Source organism: Ranitomeya variabilis, chromosome 4 (assembly GCF_051348905.1).
Source record: "Ranitomeya variabilis isolate aRanVar5 chromosome 4, aRanVar5.hap1, whole genome shotgun sequence".
Taxonomy (NCBI): Eukaryota; Metazoa; Chordata; class Amphibia; order Anura; family Dendrobatidae; genus Ranitomeya; species Ranitomeya variabilis.
This window is the reverse complement of record NC_135235.1, coordinates 31,297,412-31,316,676: the sequence shown is the minus strand read 5'-3', so window position 1 is coordinate 31,316,676 and position 19,265 is coordinate 31,297,412. Positions and strand designations below refer to the sequence as shown.

The window sequence follows — 19,265 nt, the reverse complement described above, 5'->3', positions numbered from 1 at the left end:
CGCCCCCTGCCCAGCCCCCTTACGCACCCCCTGCCCAGCCCCCTTACGCACCCCCTGCCCAGCCCCCTTACGCACCCCCTGCCCAGCCCCCTTACGCACCCCCTGCCCATCCAACAAGTGTGTGAGATCTTCTCATGGTCTATGACAAGTTGTTGAGAATCGACTCTCACATCCGGATCCATCGGCCGCGGCAGTAATCTGTGGCCTTTGGACGGGAGCAATGAGATCTACCACTTTACCTGACATCAGAGACTCTTCTTTTGATTAGCCAGCCTGGAATGACGCACATGATGTTACAACAGGCCAACTAATCAGAAGAAGAGCCGCAGACAGCGTCACAGAAGCGGCGGTACTTGCAGCTCCAGTGCAACAGTCTTTTGGTATCAACATCTGCGACTGCTATCTCTCTTCTCCTGAACTATCCTTAAGGTACCTTCACACTAAGCGACTTTGCAGCGATAACGATAGCGATCCGTGACGTTGCAGCGTCCTGGATAGCGATATCGTTGTGTTTGACACGCAGCAGCGATCTGGATCCTGCTGTGATATCGCTGGTCATTGCTGAAAGTTCAGAACTTTATTTGGTCGTCAGATTGGCGTGTATCGTCGTGTTTGACAGCAAAAGCAACGATGCCAGCGATGTTTTACAATGGTAACCAGGGTAAATATTGGGTTACTAAGTGCAGGGCCGCACTTAGTAACCCGATATTTACCCTGGTTACCATTGTAAAAGTAAAAACAAACAAACCGTACATACTCACATTCCGGTGTCTGTCACACGTCCCCCGCCGTCCGCTTCCCGCACTGACTGACTGAGTGCCGGCCGTAAAGTAAAAGCAGAGCACAGCGGTGACGTCACCGCTGTGCTGTGCTTTACGGCCGGCACTGACACAGTCAGTGCGGGAAGCAGACGGCGAGGGACCTGACGGACACCAGAATGTAAGTATGTACGTTTTTTTTTTTTTTTTACATTTACAATGGTAACCAGGGTAAACATCGGGTTACTAAGCGCAGCCCTGCGCTTAGTAACCCGATGTTTACCCTGGTTACCCGGGGACTTCGGCATCGTTGGTCGCTGGAGAGCTGTCTGTGTGACAGCTCTCCAGCGACCACACAACGACTTACCAACGATCACGGCCAGGTCGTATCGCTGGTCGTGATCGTTGGTAAATCGTTTAGTGTGAAGGTACCTTTAGGGTATGTTTCCACGGTCAGGAAACGCTGCTTGTTTGACGCTGCGCAGAGCTGCAGCGTCAAACAAGCAGCGTCCAGATGTTCCAGCATAGTGGAGGGGATTTTATGAAATCCCGTCTCCACTATGCGTGGAAACCCGCATCAGTCTTCCCTGCGACTCCGGACATGCTGCGCGTCTTTTCAGATCGCAGCATGTCTGTACACCTTGCGGGGACGCAGCGTCCCCGCAAGGCATATCACAGGGCCCTATGGGAGCGAGCGATCATCCCGGATGTGAAGAGTTAACACATCCGGCATGATCGCGTCCCAGAAAGGGGGCGGGGCTTAGTGCCGAGCGGCTTCGCCGCTGCGGCGATACCGCCGGCCATCCTGACCGTGGAAACATACCCTAAAGCTCATTTATGACCAGTTACAAGTTGAACTTTGATGTGGTCACAAATGAGCTATAAAGCTAACTCCGATAAAGCGAGATAACAGTTAGGCAGTCCCTGCCGTCTATGTACAGTGATAAATAAAGGATGTAGAAACCCAAGGTTGAAAATTCTGAATGAAATCCTTGGATAAAAATGCTTTTTAGCCAATACATGCAGGTCAAAAAAGTAAAAGCCCCTAGTACAGAAACTTACGTTCTTCTCCTCTTTGATGCAGGCGACCCTGACCGAGACCTTGAGGACGAGGAGGAGGAGGATCTTGAGCCTGAGCGACTACCGCTAGACCGGTCTCTCCTGGATTTTTGGGGACTGGGGGAACCCTTGTATTTCCTATAGCAGCGCAGAGCCCTCCGTGCCGAGGCGTCTCCTCTCTTCACATCAGTTCTACTCTCTCCGTTTTCACTACGACAAGGCGAGGAGTCCGGAGACATTAATACTGAAGCTGGTGCACTGGCAACTGCCGATTCAGCCACAACATTAGTCCTGTGGTCCAGGGGGTCTGTGCTAGCTTTTTGTATGCTATCACAAGGTGCAATTGGTTTGCTGGGGCCACAGGTGGTGCTTTGGTTGGGGACTGGTGAAGGTGCGCTTGGCGCAGCAGGCGGCTTTGGGCAAGCTTTGTGCTGCTGCCGTTTGGCGAATTGCACTATGGGCTTTATGGTGATATTTGGATGGTGCTTGACGTTCCAGCGAGAGCCTTCTTCACAGGGGGCAGGTGGCGGAGCAGTGGTGGCCTTGTTCTCTGCCTCCGGGCTCGGTAAGATGCAGTAATCATGGTCACCAGAGGCCACATGGACAGGAGGCACGGCGACAGCGGGTGAAGAGACAACACTGCGGCTTTTTAAGCGGCTTTGTGGCAATGGCTTTGGCTCGATGAGTTTTGCCGTTTTCAGAGGTGAACAGGTCTTTTCCTGGCCATGCAAAGTCCTGGACTTGCCAATACTGGGCCCAGTAACCACAGACTTCCAGAGCTGATGCGGTGGAGTTGCAGGAGGGGTAAGACCTTTAAGAAAAAAAAAGGGGTTTTTTTTTTTTTTTTTTTAACAACCTGTTACACATCCTAGAGAAGATCTATACAAATGCAAAATTTACTGAAGACAGTCAAACATTTCATAGCTTAGATATACGGCAGCGTATCATCGAAAATCCCATAATGCACAGATCCTCAGCAGCATGACTATCATGGCAGTACTGGGGGCCGCGGGAGTTCTGCTTAAGGGGAACCTGTCACCAGGTTTGGCCATTAAGTGTTAAGACCTCCACCTTTTAGGGCGGACAAACAACATTCTATAATGCTGTATATCTGCCCCCAACCTGACCTGAAAGTGTTTTTCTTATACTCACCTGCGGGGTGGTCCGGTTCGAGGGGTGTCGCTATTCTTGAGATGACGCGTCTCTACGTTATCCAATCTCCCCGGCATCGCGCTCCTGTGCAGGTGATTTTCTCTGCACTATTGAGGGCAGAGTAAAGTATTGCAGTGAGCAGGCGCCGGGAAAGATCAAAGAGCCCTAGCGCATGCTCATTGCAGGACTTTACTCTGCCCTGGTCAGCGCGGAGAAGTACCCCTGTGCGGGAGCGCGATACCGGGGTACACCGTGTGGCTGATGTATGTAGGGAGGGCGGCATGCAAAGAAGACGGGAGGCACAGGACCAAGAGGAGCGACATCCCTCGGACCGGACAGCCCTGCAGACGAGTATAGAGTAGGTCTTCTCTTTCAGGTCAAGTGGGGTTTATATACAGCATTGTAGAATGTTGTATATCAGGCCTGAAAGGTGGAAGATTTATCTCATATTGGCCAAACCTGGTGACAGGTTCCCTTTCAACCTGTACCTAGCGAGTTCCCCATAGTGGTGGCTGTATACATCAGTAGGCAGCAAGCTCCCCTAGTCGCAGCTGTATAAATCTGTATGCAGGGAGCTCCCTCTAGTGGTGGCTGTATAAATCTGTATGCAGTGAGCTCCCCCTAGCGGCGGCTGTATACATCTGTATGCAGTGAGCTCCCCCTACTGGCAGCTGTATAAATCTGTATGCAGTGAGCTCCCCCTACTGGCAGCTGTATAAATCTGTATGCAGGGAGCTGCCTCTAGTGGTGGCTGTATAAATCTGTATGCAGTGAGCTCCCCCTAATGGCGGATGTGTACAGATAAATATGCAGTGAGCTCCCCCTACTGGCGGCTGTATAAATCTGTATGCAGTGAGCTCCCCCTAACTGGCAGCTGTATAAATCTGTATGCAGGGAGCTGCCTCTAGTGGTGGCTGTATACATCTGTATGCAGCGAGCTCCCCCTAGTGGTGGCTGTATAAATCTGTATGCAGCGAGCTCCCCCTAATGGTGGTTGTACAGATAAATATGCAGTGAGCTCCCCCTAATGGTGGCTGTGTACAGATAAATATGCAGTGAGCTCCCCCTAGTGGCGGCTGTATAAATCTGTATGCAGTGAGCTCCCCCTACTGGCGGCTGTATAAATCTGTATGCAGTGAGCTCCCCCTAATGGCGGCTGTACAGATAAATATGCAGTGAGCTCCCCCTAATGGTGGCTGTATAAATCTGTATGCAGTGAGCTCCCCCTAATGGCGGCTGTACAGATAAATATGCAGTGGGATACAGCGACTGGTAGCTGCAGGCAGACACAATTAAAGGATTTAATAGAATGAGTGAAGAGCGGCTGCACAATCAGGAGTGGGACATTACGAGAGCCTTCAGCAGAGCTGATCAGCGTCATTCGTGTATTTACCGGAGGTGCGAGGTCTATACATATGATAGCAGCTACTCACCAGCTGTGTTCACCAACTCCGGCGCCAACTGTTTCTCATGAACTTTCTTCTCCAATGTTTTCCCGGTCCTGCCAAAGAAACAAAACGCATCACAATGACAATCATCACTACCCAAAATACCCCCAACAAGGAGCTTCAAACCAGAATGTGAGGCTTAAGAATGTCGGAAATGAATGTAGCAGAGTTCTCAGACCTCCATCTAAAGTACATGGGGCGCCAAGCTTTAGCAAGATGCCGGGGTGAAGGAAGGATCGGGCTGTTGGGCGATATGTCTGATCCCTTACTCTTATGGGTGGTGAACCGTACCTCTCTCCACTGAGCCCACACGAAGCTCACAGATAAAGTGCACAGCCAGACTCAGACTATGCAGAGCTTAGAGGGTTAGCACGGCTCACGTCCACACGGAGAGTAACTTCTGCAGATACCTGCTGACCGTGCACACGTCCCGGCAATGTCGTCAGCAATGCAAAAGCGAGCAGCACCGGAATTACCGCAGAAAATTGGCTCCGATCGCTGCCCCATAAATTTTTTTTTGTTTGTTTTTTACTGATTAAGGAATTTTAAAGTTTGGACTTTCCAGAACTGTACTGGCCTGCAGAATAATGTGGTTAGGTCTTTTTTTTTTTTTTTTTAACTATGCAATAAATGCCGTAAAAAAACAAAACAAAAGAAAAAAATACAACTAACAAATAGCGTTCTTTTCCACCATTCCAGTCCTCTTGGAATTCTCAGGTAGAAAAAAAAAAAAAAAAAGAGAATAAAAAAAAGTGGAAAAAAAAAAAAAATAAAAAAATTGTCCATGGCAAAGAGTTCTTTAGGAATGACATGGTTTATCTTCTGTACTAGCGGCTATGAGTCACAAGAATGGGACAAACTGCGGCAAAAGGAACGAAGTGTAGAAACGTTTCCTATTTCATCCGTGCGGTGGGATATTATGCCGGAACGTCTGCACGCTCGGCCGCAGCTGTAGGGTAACTCTGCTACTTACCCCGAGTTTCCTACAGCCAAGCTATCAGGACTCCGAGGGAGCCGCTCCTCCTCTTTAGCTGCAAAGAACCAAATGTGTTAAACTTCTGTAATCAGGACGAGGATGAGATTGACAGGTCACGTACACAACAAGAACGGAAGATCTAAAGACTACAGCCCGGCGCTGGCAGTGTGCCGCTCATCATCGCTGCCATGACCCATTCTAGGGAGTGACCCTGCAGCGCTAAAAACAAGGATTCTGCAAATGTTTCATTAAAATCAGAAGATTCCACACAAAAACATTCTCTTATTTTTTTTTCAGTAATGTCAAACAATGAAATGGGATGGTTTCCACTTGTGCGCCGCAGACTAGGGCTAGGTTGTCATTGTTTGGGCATGTCTCCATTTTACAACCTGATCCCATTAAGTGTTTACCGCAGAGCAAGCCAACCCCAATAAAAGGAGCTGCTCCAGACCAAGCACATTCTCCCCGAGACAAAGGGACGGCACAGCTCCTGTGTGTCAGCGGCAGGGAACCGTCAATAAGTGAAAAGTAAAAACACGGACCCCTGCTTACCTTCAGACTTCTCAAACTGCTCCAGCAAGCTGGTGAGATCCGTCGCTTCAATGCCTGGACGAAATAAGAAAGTCAATTCCCAGCCATACGTCGCAGCCTTAGGTAGCACTTTACCCTTTTCTTCCCACACGACTTTTCATAATTTTTTTGTGCGCTCTTTTTTTATCCTCCCCTTTTTCCTAGAGCCAAGTCAGACCTTGATGGATACTGGTGACTTATTCTAAGAATATTCTGTCCTCAGAAATCCCTTTGAAGTACCAGCTATAGATGCAGAGAGCTTTTAGCATACTGTAGCATAAACGGTTCCTCCATGCCAGAGCTAGAACTTGGCAAAATGAGTATAAAACTGCATAAGGCACAACTCAAGACCACTACTCAGATGCGCTCCTCGGGGGAGGGATTATAAAATAGAGATGAGCCAATCAATTAACAAGGCACAGGTCACATTGAAAAGACTTTAGTCCAGCGCCCACAGACTGTCACCCTGCCGACATCCTTGGCGCCTCTTTTCTGATTAGTAAGCGTGGCATGATGCCATGTATCACAATGATGGCGCAGAGGATTCTGATAGGTAGGAGGCCGTTCGCAGACAAGGTCGCTTGATCCGAGTCCTGGGAATCGATTGGCGCATTTCTATAAAACACTACATTTCAGGATTTTATTGCCTACTGATCAACGCAAAACCCTTAAAAGTGACGGTGCACCCCGACTTCTTACCCGATTCACAAGTAAAGCTTTTCTCTGGCTCCTTCGGGTCAGATTGGACTGTAGTTTGGAATCTTTCCTCAGACGTACAGACGGGTTCAGCACGAGGGAGGACGCCAGGCTCTGCAGCTACTGATGCCACCTTATCTTGGGCAGCACCCCTTTCTGTGGCTGGAATCTTCTCAATTTTTGTCTTCACGACCTTTGAAGAAACATCTGGTAGCGAAACATTTTGTTCTTGTCTGGGCAGTATGTTTAAGACCTGCATCTTTACATTTGCAGGAACCGTCTGCTTTGGCTGCTCTGGTTTCAACCCCGATGCAGACGGTGGCACCTGAATTCCAGGTTGCGCATTGGCTATGTTGGCATTGGGAGCCGGCTTTATTTGGAAACCTAATTTCTGGGCTTTCTTCAAAATTTCCATTATTTTAAAGACCATTTGGTTGGTAGATTTCATATCGGGAATCAGAATATTTTCCTTCTTGGGTTCTGGGACGGGCGCATTTTGGGATTTCTTAGCAGCTTTCATGGAGGACGCATTAGACTTTGGGCATTCAGGTTTTGTACCATTTTTGGTCTCTTTTGGCCCTACAAGGTTCTCCGCCTTCATCACTGGTATCTGGTAAGTCTGGGGTCTGCCATCTACAGCTGGGACTGCATGTTCCTTCCTTCCTTCTGGAACTGGTAGCACATGGAGACTTGGTGCACCAAAGGGAACAGACTTTTCAGAAGAGATAAGAAGGGACTGACTTTCAGGCATCACTTGTACCATTTGTGCATTAGGCCAATATGGTGTTGGTGGCCCTGGTACCCAACCAGTAGGATGCACTGGTGGCACCGCAATAGGTGGAGGTGGAAACGGAGGCCAACTCATGAGAGGTGGTGGTTGTACAGGCATAGTATTTGGATAATGAGGAACTGCAGCCAAGGGTGGCATGCCAGGGTAAAAAGAAGGATGTGGAGAGACTGTTGGCCACACGGGAGGATAAAATGGAGGTGGCAAGTTAGGCTGGGGTGTTATTGTCGGTGGAGCAACATATGTACCAGCTGGACGTGGCATCTCATTTAAGTGGTGGACTTCTTGACTCGTCATAGGTGCAGGAACAGAGGCTAAACTTACTGGACATTCCTGTCCAGAATTGCTAACTTTTTTTGGAGGATATGGTTTCTCTTCTTCTGATGGTTTCTTTGATTGTCCAGGTACAATTAAGCAGGGTAGTTCTGCCAACTCTGTCGGGGGCTCGGGGACAGTTGGCCATTTGCTACACGACAGGTTTTCATTTTCTCGGGCAGGATTCGGTTGACGGTGCTGAAGTCGTTTCCTATATTCACTTAAACTGAGCAACTTGGGCTTCGCTTCCTTCATCTGCAAGGAATCACCATCTTGCGAGTCTTCAACCTTCGAGGCTCCAGATTCTTCTCCAACGCAGATATCAGAAGAGACCAAAACGTCTTTGACATTATCCGTATCAGACTGTATAATTTCAACCGTGGCGACAGGCTCTGAAGTCTCAGCAGAACCAGGATTCTCAAATTTGGGGGTTTGCTCCAAATCTTTTCCAACATTTATTGCATTCTTTACTTGTTCGCTTTCTTTAGAAACAGCCTTTACTTTCCCAACTGCAACTTTTTTCTCGGTGCTGAAAGTGTCCATGCTTGCACGGGTTCTCGCCTTGGCACGGCCGGTCTTGGAGGAGCGGAGATCCATCTGGGACTCCTTTTTAACCTGGTCTAATGTCTTAACCAAAAAGTCAGATTCCTGCAGAGAGGGGTTGGTTGGACGGCTCGTCGATGGATGGGCGATGCTTTGCACCGTTACCGGTTCTGGTGCTTCTGGAGGTTTGTCTTCAGCGACAATCTTCGTTTTACTTTTCGACTTTGATTTAGAAGGTTTCTTAGCTCTGCCAGTTCTTCTCACCTTCTGTGGCAGCTCTTCATGAGCAACTATGGGTGCAGTGATAACGGGTGCACTATTATTTTTACGGTCTGAAACCACTTCCTCCGAGTTACAGGAGTCGTCATCATCCGGAGACTTATTAACCATTACGTCAGTCGCTGGAGGTTGAGGGGGTGAATCTCCTAATTTAGACACAACTGCAGCCTCCGTCAGTTCTTCATGGACCCCATCCGCTTCTTTTATGTAATCATTCACTTTTCCATCACTCATTTCTAACTCTGGGACGTCCTTCTCCGATGAGGACAGGTGATTAGGTAGATTTTCCATCTCAACATCCATTCCCGTCATTCCATCTAAAGACTCCGGACATAAGTCTGCCGGCGGCTCCACCACCACCGGGACTTTTATACATTCCCCTTGTTCGGACACAATCTCAAGAAACACTGCTTCCTGTAGGTTTTCGTCATCTTCGGACTCTAGGCACATGGTTATGGCAGGTAGGCAGTAAGGATGCATGTACTTAACCAATTCGTTGAGGGCAATTTTTTCTGTATTTATGATACACGGCGTTCCGTGCATTAGGATCTGGTCGGAATCCCCGTCATTATCGCCATCGTCATGTGTTAGTATACCGGGGCTTTTATTAGTAACACACAGCAGTTCTTCTTCCTCTCCGTCACTTCGTTGGTGGGTTTCCTCCGCTTCGGCCCTTCGCGGTAAGCATGCTATCAAGCTTTTAAGTCGGGTGCGTCTCTTTGGTGTGGAGCAGATTGTATCTGGAAACAGTTCCCAGTTTGGCCCAGAAATCTGTAATGAAGCATGAATATCATGAAGTCTACCAACGTAAAGCTCTATAGGACACTTGTCCCAGAAATGGCACCTGTGGCGGGGGTTGTGCAGCCCCCTTCTCCTCCGCCTTAACGTTATGCATGGAAAGCCCTGACGGCTAGGCCCATCCGACATCCTGCAGGTATCCGGCGGATGAGTCAGAGAAGGGGCTGCAAAACCTCTTTAAAAAAATGGTAATTTTACTCACTTTGCTGGGAGTAGCTCTTCGCTGGCCATCCAGGGTGAACATGTCGTGATCAGGGGGTGTACGCGACAAAGCAAACAACTTCTGCAACAAAAGAAGAAAACAGATGTGAGCTTCTAAAAACAGGTAACAGTGTTTCCTGCAGATCCCCCCCATACACATGCACGGTCAATTCATCTGAGCATGCATATCACTGCTGGAAAAAAGATAAGCTGCTGCCAGACATCTGTGTGGGCTTGTGGTTCAAATCCAAGACAGGACACCGGCTATACTTACTCAAACCCCAAATCTGTCTACATCTGGACTTACCATACCGCCTTCTCGATCCTTCGGTGACACCAGCAGCTCTGAATCTGGAATGGAGTCAAACGGCGACATATTTTCGTCATCTGCATTGTCCAGGATCTCTGTTAGAGCCGTCAGAAGTGACAATTCGTTTTCATCGTCGTAAAGACCTTTCTGTTGGGGGAGAAAAATAAAATTAAATGGGATGAAATAAGAACAAAAACCATAATTGTGGCGCTATATCTGTTCAAAAGGTTGAATGTAGTTAGTATTGCAGCTGGGTGCTGTAGTCATGCTTTTACCGGAGGTATGACCACAAGTCCAGGAGAAGCTAGGTCCTGCCACAAAGGCATCAGTATTACTGCGGATAGACCAGGGCTGTGGAGTCAGAGCCCATTTTGGTGGAGTCAAAGTCATGGAAATTAAGGAGTCGGAGGTTTGGCCTACCGACTCCACAGCCCTGGGATAGACAATGCGGGGAGATGAGAGCCCCTGTGCCTCGTACCTCGGTCTGTGCAGCAGGATCGTCAATGATGGAAATGATCGAGTTGTCGATGTAGCCTTGGAACGTTCCCAGGATTCCTCCTGCGTCCAGGGATGACAGCGTGAGGTCAGAGAGGCCATCACAGGTATCGTCTTCGTCCAAGTCGTGACACTGCAAAACAAAAAGGACGTGTGAAACCCCGCCAGGAGCAAGAAGGCTCTAATAACTGCAAGCCGCTTTAAGGCGGGGGGCTATATGGCGACTTTGGCCAATACACATGTCGTGGGGTCATAGATCGCTCTAACATTGCAATACATCCTTGCACTGTGAGTATACGCATGTCACGGATTATAGAGGAAAGGAGGGAGAGAATAATAGATAGGCAAATGGAATAAAATATAACAATTAAAAAAACATTAAAATATAAAATTTATATACGGTACCTGACCAAGTATAATTATTGGGATAGGGAGAGAATAATCTGAAGCCCCAAATTAATTGCGATTTACTAACGGGATATAATTTACCTTGTGTAATTAGAGAGAGCATTATATTTTACATTAGCACTGAGCATATGAATCCCTACAATGGTTGATGGGAATAATGGTTTGTAACAATATAGTGAATAATCCAGTGCAGTGTCCTATCGGTAATACGGATGGATCTATTGTATCAGTAGTTAGTTTGCAACATTTCGCCGACTATGTGGCAACTGACGTATTTACAAGTGTATAAGGGATAGTTACAAGGATTAGAGGTTATGTAGCTTTGTTAATCCCTTTTGTGATGTGTTCAGTCCATACAATAGTACGAGGAGATAAACACTGAATAATTAGTACACCTTAGTATTCACAGTCTCTGAAGAAATGCATACAAAAGCTGCTAGAGGCAAACACAGAGTGAACTAAATGAACGAATAAGATATTCTCTCTGTAGCAAAATCCTAAAATTAGTGAACACAAATAAAGCCTTGTTATCAGGCAAACTGTGGTGTGATCTGCAGCTACAAGACCTCTTAAGGCCCCGTCTCACATAGCGATTTACCAACGATCACGACCAGCGATACGACCTGGCCGTGATCGTTGGTAAGTCGCTGTGTGGTCGCTGGGGAGCTGTCACACAGACAGCTCTCTCCAGCGACCAACGATCAGGGGAACGACTTCAGCATCGTTGAAACTGTCTTCAACGATGCCGAAGTCCCCCTGCAGCACCCGGGTAACCAGGGTAAACATCGGGTTACTAAGCGCAGGGCCGCGCTTAGTAACCCGATGTTTACCCTCGTTACCAGCGTAAATGTAAAAAAAAACAAACAGTACATACTCGCCTTTCGGTGTCCAGGTCCCTTGCCGTCTGCTTCCTGCTCTGACTGAGCCGCCGTACAGCGAGAGCAGAGCGCAGCGGTGACGTCACTGCTGTGCTCTCACTTCTCACTGTACGGCGGCTCAGTCAGAGCAGGAAGCAGACGGCAAGGGACCTGGACACCAAAAGGCGAGTATGTACTGTTTGTTTTTTTTTACATTTACGCTGGTAACCAGGGTAAACATCGGGTTACTAAGCGCGGCCCTGCGCTTAGTAACCCGATGTTTACCCTGGTTACCAGTGAAGACATCGCTGGATCGGTGTCACACACACCGATTCAGCGATGTCAGCGGGGCCTCAACGACCAAAAAAAGGTCCAGGCCATTCCGACACGACCAGCGATCTCGCAGCAGGGGCCTGATCGCTGGTACGTGTCACACATAGCGAGATCGCTATGGAGGTCGCTGTTGCGTCACAAAACTTGTGACTCAGCAGCGATCTCGCTAGCGATCTCGCTATGTGAGACGGGGCCTTTAGGGTACCGTCACACCGTGCAATTTTCGTCGCTACGACGGCACGATCCGTGACGTCGCAGCGTCGTATGAGTATCGCTCCAGCGTCGTAGACTGCGGTCACACTTTGCAATCACGGCGCTGGAGCGATGCCGAGGTTCGCTGGTAACCAGGGTAAACATCGGGTAACTAAGCGCAGGGCCGCGCTTAGTAACCCGATGTTTACCGTGGTTACCAGCGTAAAAGTAAAAAAAACCAAACCGTACATACTGACCATCTGATGTCCGTCAGGTCCCTTGCCGTCTGCTTCCCGCTCTGACTGAGTGCAGCCGTACAGTGAGAGCACAGCACAGCAGTGACGTCACCGCTGTGATCTGCTCTCACTTTCCGGCCGGCACTCACAGTCAGAGCGGGAAGCAGACGGCAAGGGACCTGACAGACATCAGATGGTCAGTATGTACGGTTTGGTTTTTTTTACTTTTACGCTGGTAACCACGGTAAACATCGGGTTACTAAGCGCGGCCCTGCACTTAGTAACCCGATGTTTACCCTGGTTACCAGCGAACGCATCGCTGGATCGCTGTCACACACAACGATCCAGCGATGACAGCGGGAGATCCAGCGACGAAAAAGTTCCAAACGATCTGCTACGACGTCCGATTCTCAGCAGGGTCCCTGATCGCTGCTGCGTGTCAGACACAGCGATATCATATGGATATCGCTGGAACGTCACGAATCGTACCGTCGTAGCGATCGTAATTGCACTGTGTGACAGTACCCTTACCATGTTGCCCATTTGTGACCTGAAATGGACAAAACATTAGAATCTAGTAATCAACCTGAATTAAAGGGGTTGTGTAGTGCTTGCATGACCTTAAATAGGAGTGCAGACCCTGGCAATGATTGCAACCCATTGGCACCTTACAATAGCATCCCAGGGGCACCGATGAGCGGTCAGGGATTTAACAGTTAACGGCCACAGGAGGCGCTCTGCCCTAAGCTGTTGGTGCTTATAAACTCCCATGAAGGGGAGATGGGAGGAGCTAGTGGAACACAGACATTCCGCTACAAGTTTCCTGTAGAATGTTCTGAGCACCGTCATCTCCTATCTCAGTGATGGGAATGATAAGTCCAGGAGGAGAAAGAAGCAGATTTCTCAGATAAGAAAAGTTACAAAGTTTCTTATTTTCACGTTTACTACTGACGTAAAAAAAAATTAAATGATAGTTGCTCTCTAAATATAACCTGAAACAACGGACAATTATTTTCGGTCATCAGTTCAGTGTCGCGGACATTGTTTGTATTGTTTTTAGGTAAGTTACGTCATCTTTAAGCAATCTCTACAATAGAAAAAAGAAAAGAAAGTGAAGGCAACAATTTAGTAGGAACGTCGGGCGACATGGACGCTCGAGATATAGCCCGAGGAGTGATTCTAACCGAAGCCAGACTCAGGGCGGCCTTAAAAACCAAAACAAGAAATACAGGTCTGACGGGAAGTCGGCGTGAGATACAGGAGTAGGAACCTGCTGCACTTTTCCTTTGTAACTCTTTTGGTTAATCTCTCCCATGGACTCAATTCAATAACAATAGCCAAGCCAGCCCCCTTCTCTGTCAATGTATCATCCATGACAGAGAAAAAAGGTTTAGCTTGTCTACATGAGCACAACTGTGATGGGGACTGGATTGATCATATCAATAGCTGAGCCAGCCCCCTTTACAGCAATACGTCATCCAGAATGGGGAAGGGGCCTGGTTTAGCTATTGCACATGAGCACTGCCATGAAATAAAAACTGGGTAACTTCACAAGCCCATCCAGTCCTGTTCTTTGACAATTCACCATTCATTACTGAGAAAGTATATAGTCTGGCTACTGTAAGAGAGCAGCGAGCCAGCCCCCTCAACTCACTGCTTTGGCCATGTACAGAAACCTGGAACCTATGTATTTTGGTCAAGAACAGGACCAGGAGTGCTGTCGAACCTGAGATGAGAGACACTCGGAGCGGGATCCTATGCGACACTCGAAAGACTTAAGCCCAAAATTGGAACATCTCTTTACATAAGCAGCGAAAAAACTAACCTGACAAATAACATAAGAACGAGACGCTGATTCATTCATTGCACTGGCAGCAGTTCATTGTTTCATGTGAAGCAGTAAAACATTACACCAAGTGACTCAGGAAGCGATTATTACAGTGCCAAAGGGTGGGAAATTCTACTTAAAGGGGCAGCACTGTGTAATGCTTCATGTCTCCTGTGGTGGCGCTGCGGAGGAACTGAACACCAGCACAAGCTAGCGGGTGCAACTACAAGATCAGCAGTGGAAGGTGCGCCGCATTACACTGCCGGGATTGGAGACAGCTCTGATCTGTTCCATTAATTTCCACTCCACCCACAGTAATAAAAATATATATATATTTGCGCTGCCCGAGTCCGATGTCCTGCTCCCTCCTACATGGCATCCACCGCTCACTAGTAGTAAAGACCGCCGGCTCTGGCTGCATGAAAAACCAGATGAGGAAATCTTTTATATTTTCTTTGCTAAACTTAAAAAATAAGGAACAAATGATAAATACTCCAAAATGATATCAACAAAACACAAAAAAAAATACCAAACCCGCTATATGGTAAAAGCGCACTAAAACCTTAAAGTGCATCATTAGGCGTCACTGGTTTTTTTTTTTATAACATGTGACGTATATATATATAAAAAAAAGCAAAAACTATTTTTCTTAATTTAAATAAATGCTAATAAATAAAATGCATTAATTACCACAAACAGAAAAAATAAAAAAAATTGGCAGAAAAAAAAACAAAAAAAAACAAAACACAACAACCCCGACCTGCCGGCAGTTCTGGCACGTCACTAATTAACATCTATGTCATCATGGGGCAGCTCCACACTCAGCACAGGTGTCTGCAGCACATGGCCGGGGTCCTCCCCACTCCACTAACACCAGACACAAATATCCACCCATCAGCAGTCTGGAGTGGACGCCGCCCGCCCGATGCCGACACGTGGGACCCCGGCGTCTGCTATGCTAACATATGGAAGGAGCCGCCGCGCCTGGACCTGCACGAGTCCTCCAGTACCTGTGTATAAAGCTGCCCCCCGACCACCGCTGGAGGGGACAGGACACGGAGATCAGGACGCCGCCCTCCGGAGCGCCCCCCCACCATAACTCACAGGCAACACGGAACCATCAGTCCTTCACCTGCACCAACATTACAACTCTTAGCATGTCAGGAAGCAAGCTGGGAGTTGTAGTCCTCCGACAGTTAGAGAATGTTGCTATAATGCACCAGGGTGGCCAAAGAAGTGACAGAGGAGAATTAAAGTAAAATCAGCATCCCCCCAAAAAACAGAAGCGTGACAAGTAATGACAGCCAGACCCCCATGACCAGTTCCGGAAGTCATCTAGGACCGGGATTGGTCTAATTTCTGGGGTCCGAACTACAGAAGACTCCTGAAAACCACATTAAGTGGCAGACCCCGGCCATAGTAGCATCATGTGACCACTGCTGTGATAATATGGAGACGGCCCACCAGTCCAGAGCTCGGGGGTCACCTACCCGGCAGAGGGCGAGCACAACAACCGCACATCTTTCTGCCTCTTCCCATCACATTTCCCCAAGTACCAGACTGCTACAAATGTACAGGGACCAGGATGGTTGTGGGGGGTGAAAGCCATTATAGGGAGGGAGGAGGGAGGTGCAGCTGCAGGTTATTGCTAGGGCAGGATTACAGGCAGCGTTATTAATAGGAACTTAATTATAATTATCAGAGAATTACAGACCGAGGTCTAGACAGATGATATACGGTAGTATTACAGATTGGGGGGGGGGGGGGGGCAAAGCTATTGTACGGTATTGCAGATATTATACGGTATTACAGATGGGGCAGCGATATACGGTATTACAGACGTGCAGAGATATTATTCGGTATTACAGAAGTGTAGAGATATACGGTATTACAGAAGTGCAGAGATTATACGGTATTACAGAAGTGCAGATATACGGTATTATAGATGTGCAGATATACGGTATTACAGAAGTGCAGAGATATACGGTATTACAGATGTGTAGAGATATACGGTATTACAGATGTGCAGCTATTATATGGTATTACAGTGTAGAGATATACGGTATTACAGATGTGTAGCTATACGGTATTACAGATGTGTAGATATACGGTATTACAGATGTGCAGCTATTATATGGTATTACAGATGTGTAGAGATATACGGTATTACAGATGTGTAGCTATACGGTATTACAGATGTGTAGCTATACGGTATTACAGATGTGCAGAGATATACGGTATTACAGATGTGCAGAGATATACGGTATTACAGATGTGCAGAGATATACGGTATTACAGATGTGCAGAGATATACGGTATTACAGATGTGCAGAGATATACGGTATTACAGATGTGCAGATATATACGGTATTACAGATGTGCAGATATGTACGGTATTACAGATGTGCAGATATGTACGGTATTACAGATGTGCAGATATGTACGGTATTACAGATGTGCAGATATGTACGGTATTACAGATGTGCAGATATGTACGGTATTACAGATGTGCAGATATGTACGGTATTACAGATGTGCAGATATGTACGGTATTACAGATGTGCAGATATGTACGGTATTACAGATGTGCAGAGATATACGGTATTACAGATGTGCAGATATGTACGGTATTACAGATGTGCAGATATGTACGGTATTACAGATGTGCAGATATATACGGTATTACAGATGTGCAGATATATACGGTATTACAGATGTGCAGATATATACGGTATTACAGATATATACGGTATTACAGATGTGCAGATATATACGGTATTACAGATGTGTAGCTATACGGTATTACAGATGTGTAGAGATATATGGTATTACAGATGTGCAGCTATTATATGGTATTACAGATGTGTAGAGATATACGGTATTACAGATGTGCAGATATTACACGGTATTACAGACGTGCAGAGATATTATCCGGTTTTCCAGGTGTGCGGGGCTGGTACACATAACACGTGGGGTATCGCACACATTACACGTGTATTACAGACTGCACGGACCGTATATTCGGCGCCGCCGGTGCACGTTGTGCCGGTCCCGGCTGTTCTCCTCGTGTCACGCCGCCTCCACGAGTTTCCCCGGCCGCAGACACACGGAGGAGCCGCGGGTAGAGCAGCGCCCCCCGCCGCCCGGCCCCGGCACACACGCGTCTCTCCCATCCACGTGTCACACACAGCGGCTCCTGCAGCGCCCCGCACCTCTCACAGCGGCCGCCCCGGCTCCGGAGCAGCTCGGCCGGACGCCGCCTTCCCAGCACTGTACCTGGAGAGATCCTGCGGCGGTGAAGAGCTCCATTCCTCCGATGGTTAGCGTCCCGTCTCCGGCTCCCCACCGCGCCGCCATCTTGGCCCCACAGCTCCGATCCTGAGCCGGCAGCAGCAGCCCGGCCACCCTGGAACACGTGGTGCTTGCCGCATGGGAGGGGGCGGAGCCAGGAGTTAGTCACTGCCGGGAACAGAGCGGCTGGGAGGGGAGCGCCGCCATCTTGGTTGTGGCAGAGGCAGATAATCTCCCAGAATGACGCAGGCGCTGCGGTCTGTGTGTGATATAATAATAATCCAATAATGGTGCAGTGGAATTACTGGGCACAGCTACAACTGAACCAAAACATTGTCCTCATAAGAGGGACCTATAACAGCAACCGCTGCTGTGCCCCCATAAGAGGAACGGCGACCCATAAGAGCAACCATCGCTGTGCCCCCATAGGAGCGACCTATAAGAGCAACCGCTGCTGTGCCCCATAAGAGCAACCGCTGCTGTGCGCCCATAGGAGCGACCTATAAGAGCAACCGCTGCTGTGCCCCATAAGAGCAACCGCTGCTGTGCGCCCATAGGAGCGACCTGTAAGAGCAACCGCTGCTGTGCCCCCATAAGAGGAACGGCGACCCATAAGAGCAACCATCGCTGTGCCCCCATAGGAGCGACCTATAAGATCAACCACCGCCGTGCCCCTATAATAGCGACCACCGTAGCACCCCCAGAAGAGCGTCAATCGGCGTGCCCCCATAACAGTGACCGCTGCAGTTCCCCCATAAGTGACCTATAAGGCTATGTGCCCACGTTGCAAATTCGTGTGTGGACTTTTCTGCACCGTTTTTGAAAAATCTGCAGGTAAAATGAACTGCATTTTACCTGCGGATTTCCAGCGGTTTTTGTGCAGTTTTACACCTCCGGACTCCTATTACAGGGCAGGTGTAAAACGCTGCGGAATCCGCACAAAGAATTGACATGCTGCGGAGAATACAACGCAGCGTTTCCGCCCGGTATTTTCCGCACCATGGGCACAGCGGATTTGGTTTTCCATAGGTTTACATGGTACTGTACACTGCATGGAAAACTGCTGCCAATCCGCAACGTGTGCACATAGCCTGAGAGTAACTGCCGCCACGCCCAGGAAGAGCAGCCGATGCCATGACTGCCGCATTGCCCCCAGAAGAGTGTCAGCCGTCACACCCCCCCTGTACATATAACTGGCGGGGACACCATACAGGAGGCAATGGGGCTGAGATCACTGCAGAAAATATCTATGATAAAGTTATCCCCTGTAATAAATAACATGAAAAACCCAGAACAGAGAATTCCAGCGCAGCAGCTACACAGGGCTGCGTTACCGCTCTGCACAGGGCTGCGTTACCGCTCTGCACAGGGCTGCGTTACCGCTCTGCACAGGGCTGCGTTACCGCTCTGCACAGGGCTGCGTTACCGCTCTGCACAGGGCTGCGTTACCGCTCTGCACAGGGCTGCGTTACCGCTCTGCACAGGGCTGCGTTAGGCTACGTTCACATTAGCGTTAAGCTAATGTGCGTCGGATTTGCGCCGGCGACGCAGCGGCGACGCATGCGTCATGCGCCCCCTATACTTAACATGGGGGACGCATGCGTTTTTTTTTGTTGCGTTGTGCCACACATGCGTCTTTTTTGCCGCAAGCGTCGGACCAAGAAAACGCAACAAGTTGCATTTTTCTTGCGTCCGATTTTCGGCAAAAACCGACGCATGCGTCGCAAAACGCA

The 19,265-nt window shown here is 48.5% G+C and overlaps 1 protein-coding gene across 1 annotated transcript in view; it reads right to left on the bottom strand.

The window, feature by feature from the left end:
* The window catches only part of PPRC1 (PPARG related coactivator 1), a 29,178-nt gene extending 11,401 nt beyond the window's left edge, over nucleotides 1-17,777 (bottom strand). The window contains exons 1-9 of the mRNA XM_077258280.1: nucleotides 17,518-17,777; nucleotides 10,371-10,520; nucleotides 9,890-10,039; nucleotides 9,584-9,664; nucleotides 6,663-9,354; nucleotides 5,946-5,999; nucleotides 5,391-5,448; nucleotides 4,403-4,470; nucleotides 1,821-2,628 (exon numbers count right to left, since the gene is read on the bottom strand). Of these exons, the coding sequence (XP_077114395.1) occupies nucleotides 1,821-2,628; nucleotides 4,403-4,470; nucleotides 5,391-5,448; nucleotides 5,946-5,999; nucleotides 6,663-9,354; nucleotides 9,584-9,664; nucleotides 9,890-10,039; nucleotides 10,371-10,520; nucleotides 17,518-17,598 (4,142 nt within the window). The 5' untranslated portion in view covers nucleotides 17,599-17,777. The remainder of the gene's footprint in view (nucleotides 1-1,820; nucleotides 2,629-4,402; nucleotides 4,471-5,390; nucleotides 5,449-5,945; nucleotides 6,000-6,662; nucleotides 9,355-9,583; nucleotides 9,665-9,889; nucleotides 10,040-10,370; nucleotides 10,521-17,517) is intronic.
* Nucleotides 17,778-19,265: the final 1,488 nt, after the last annotated feature.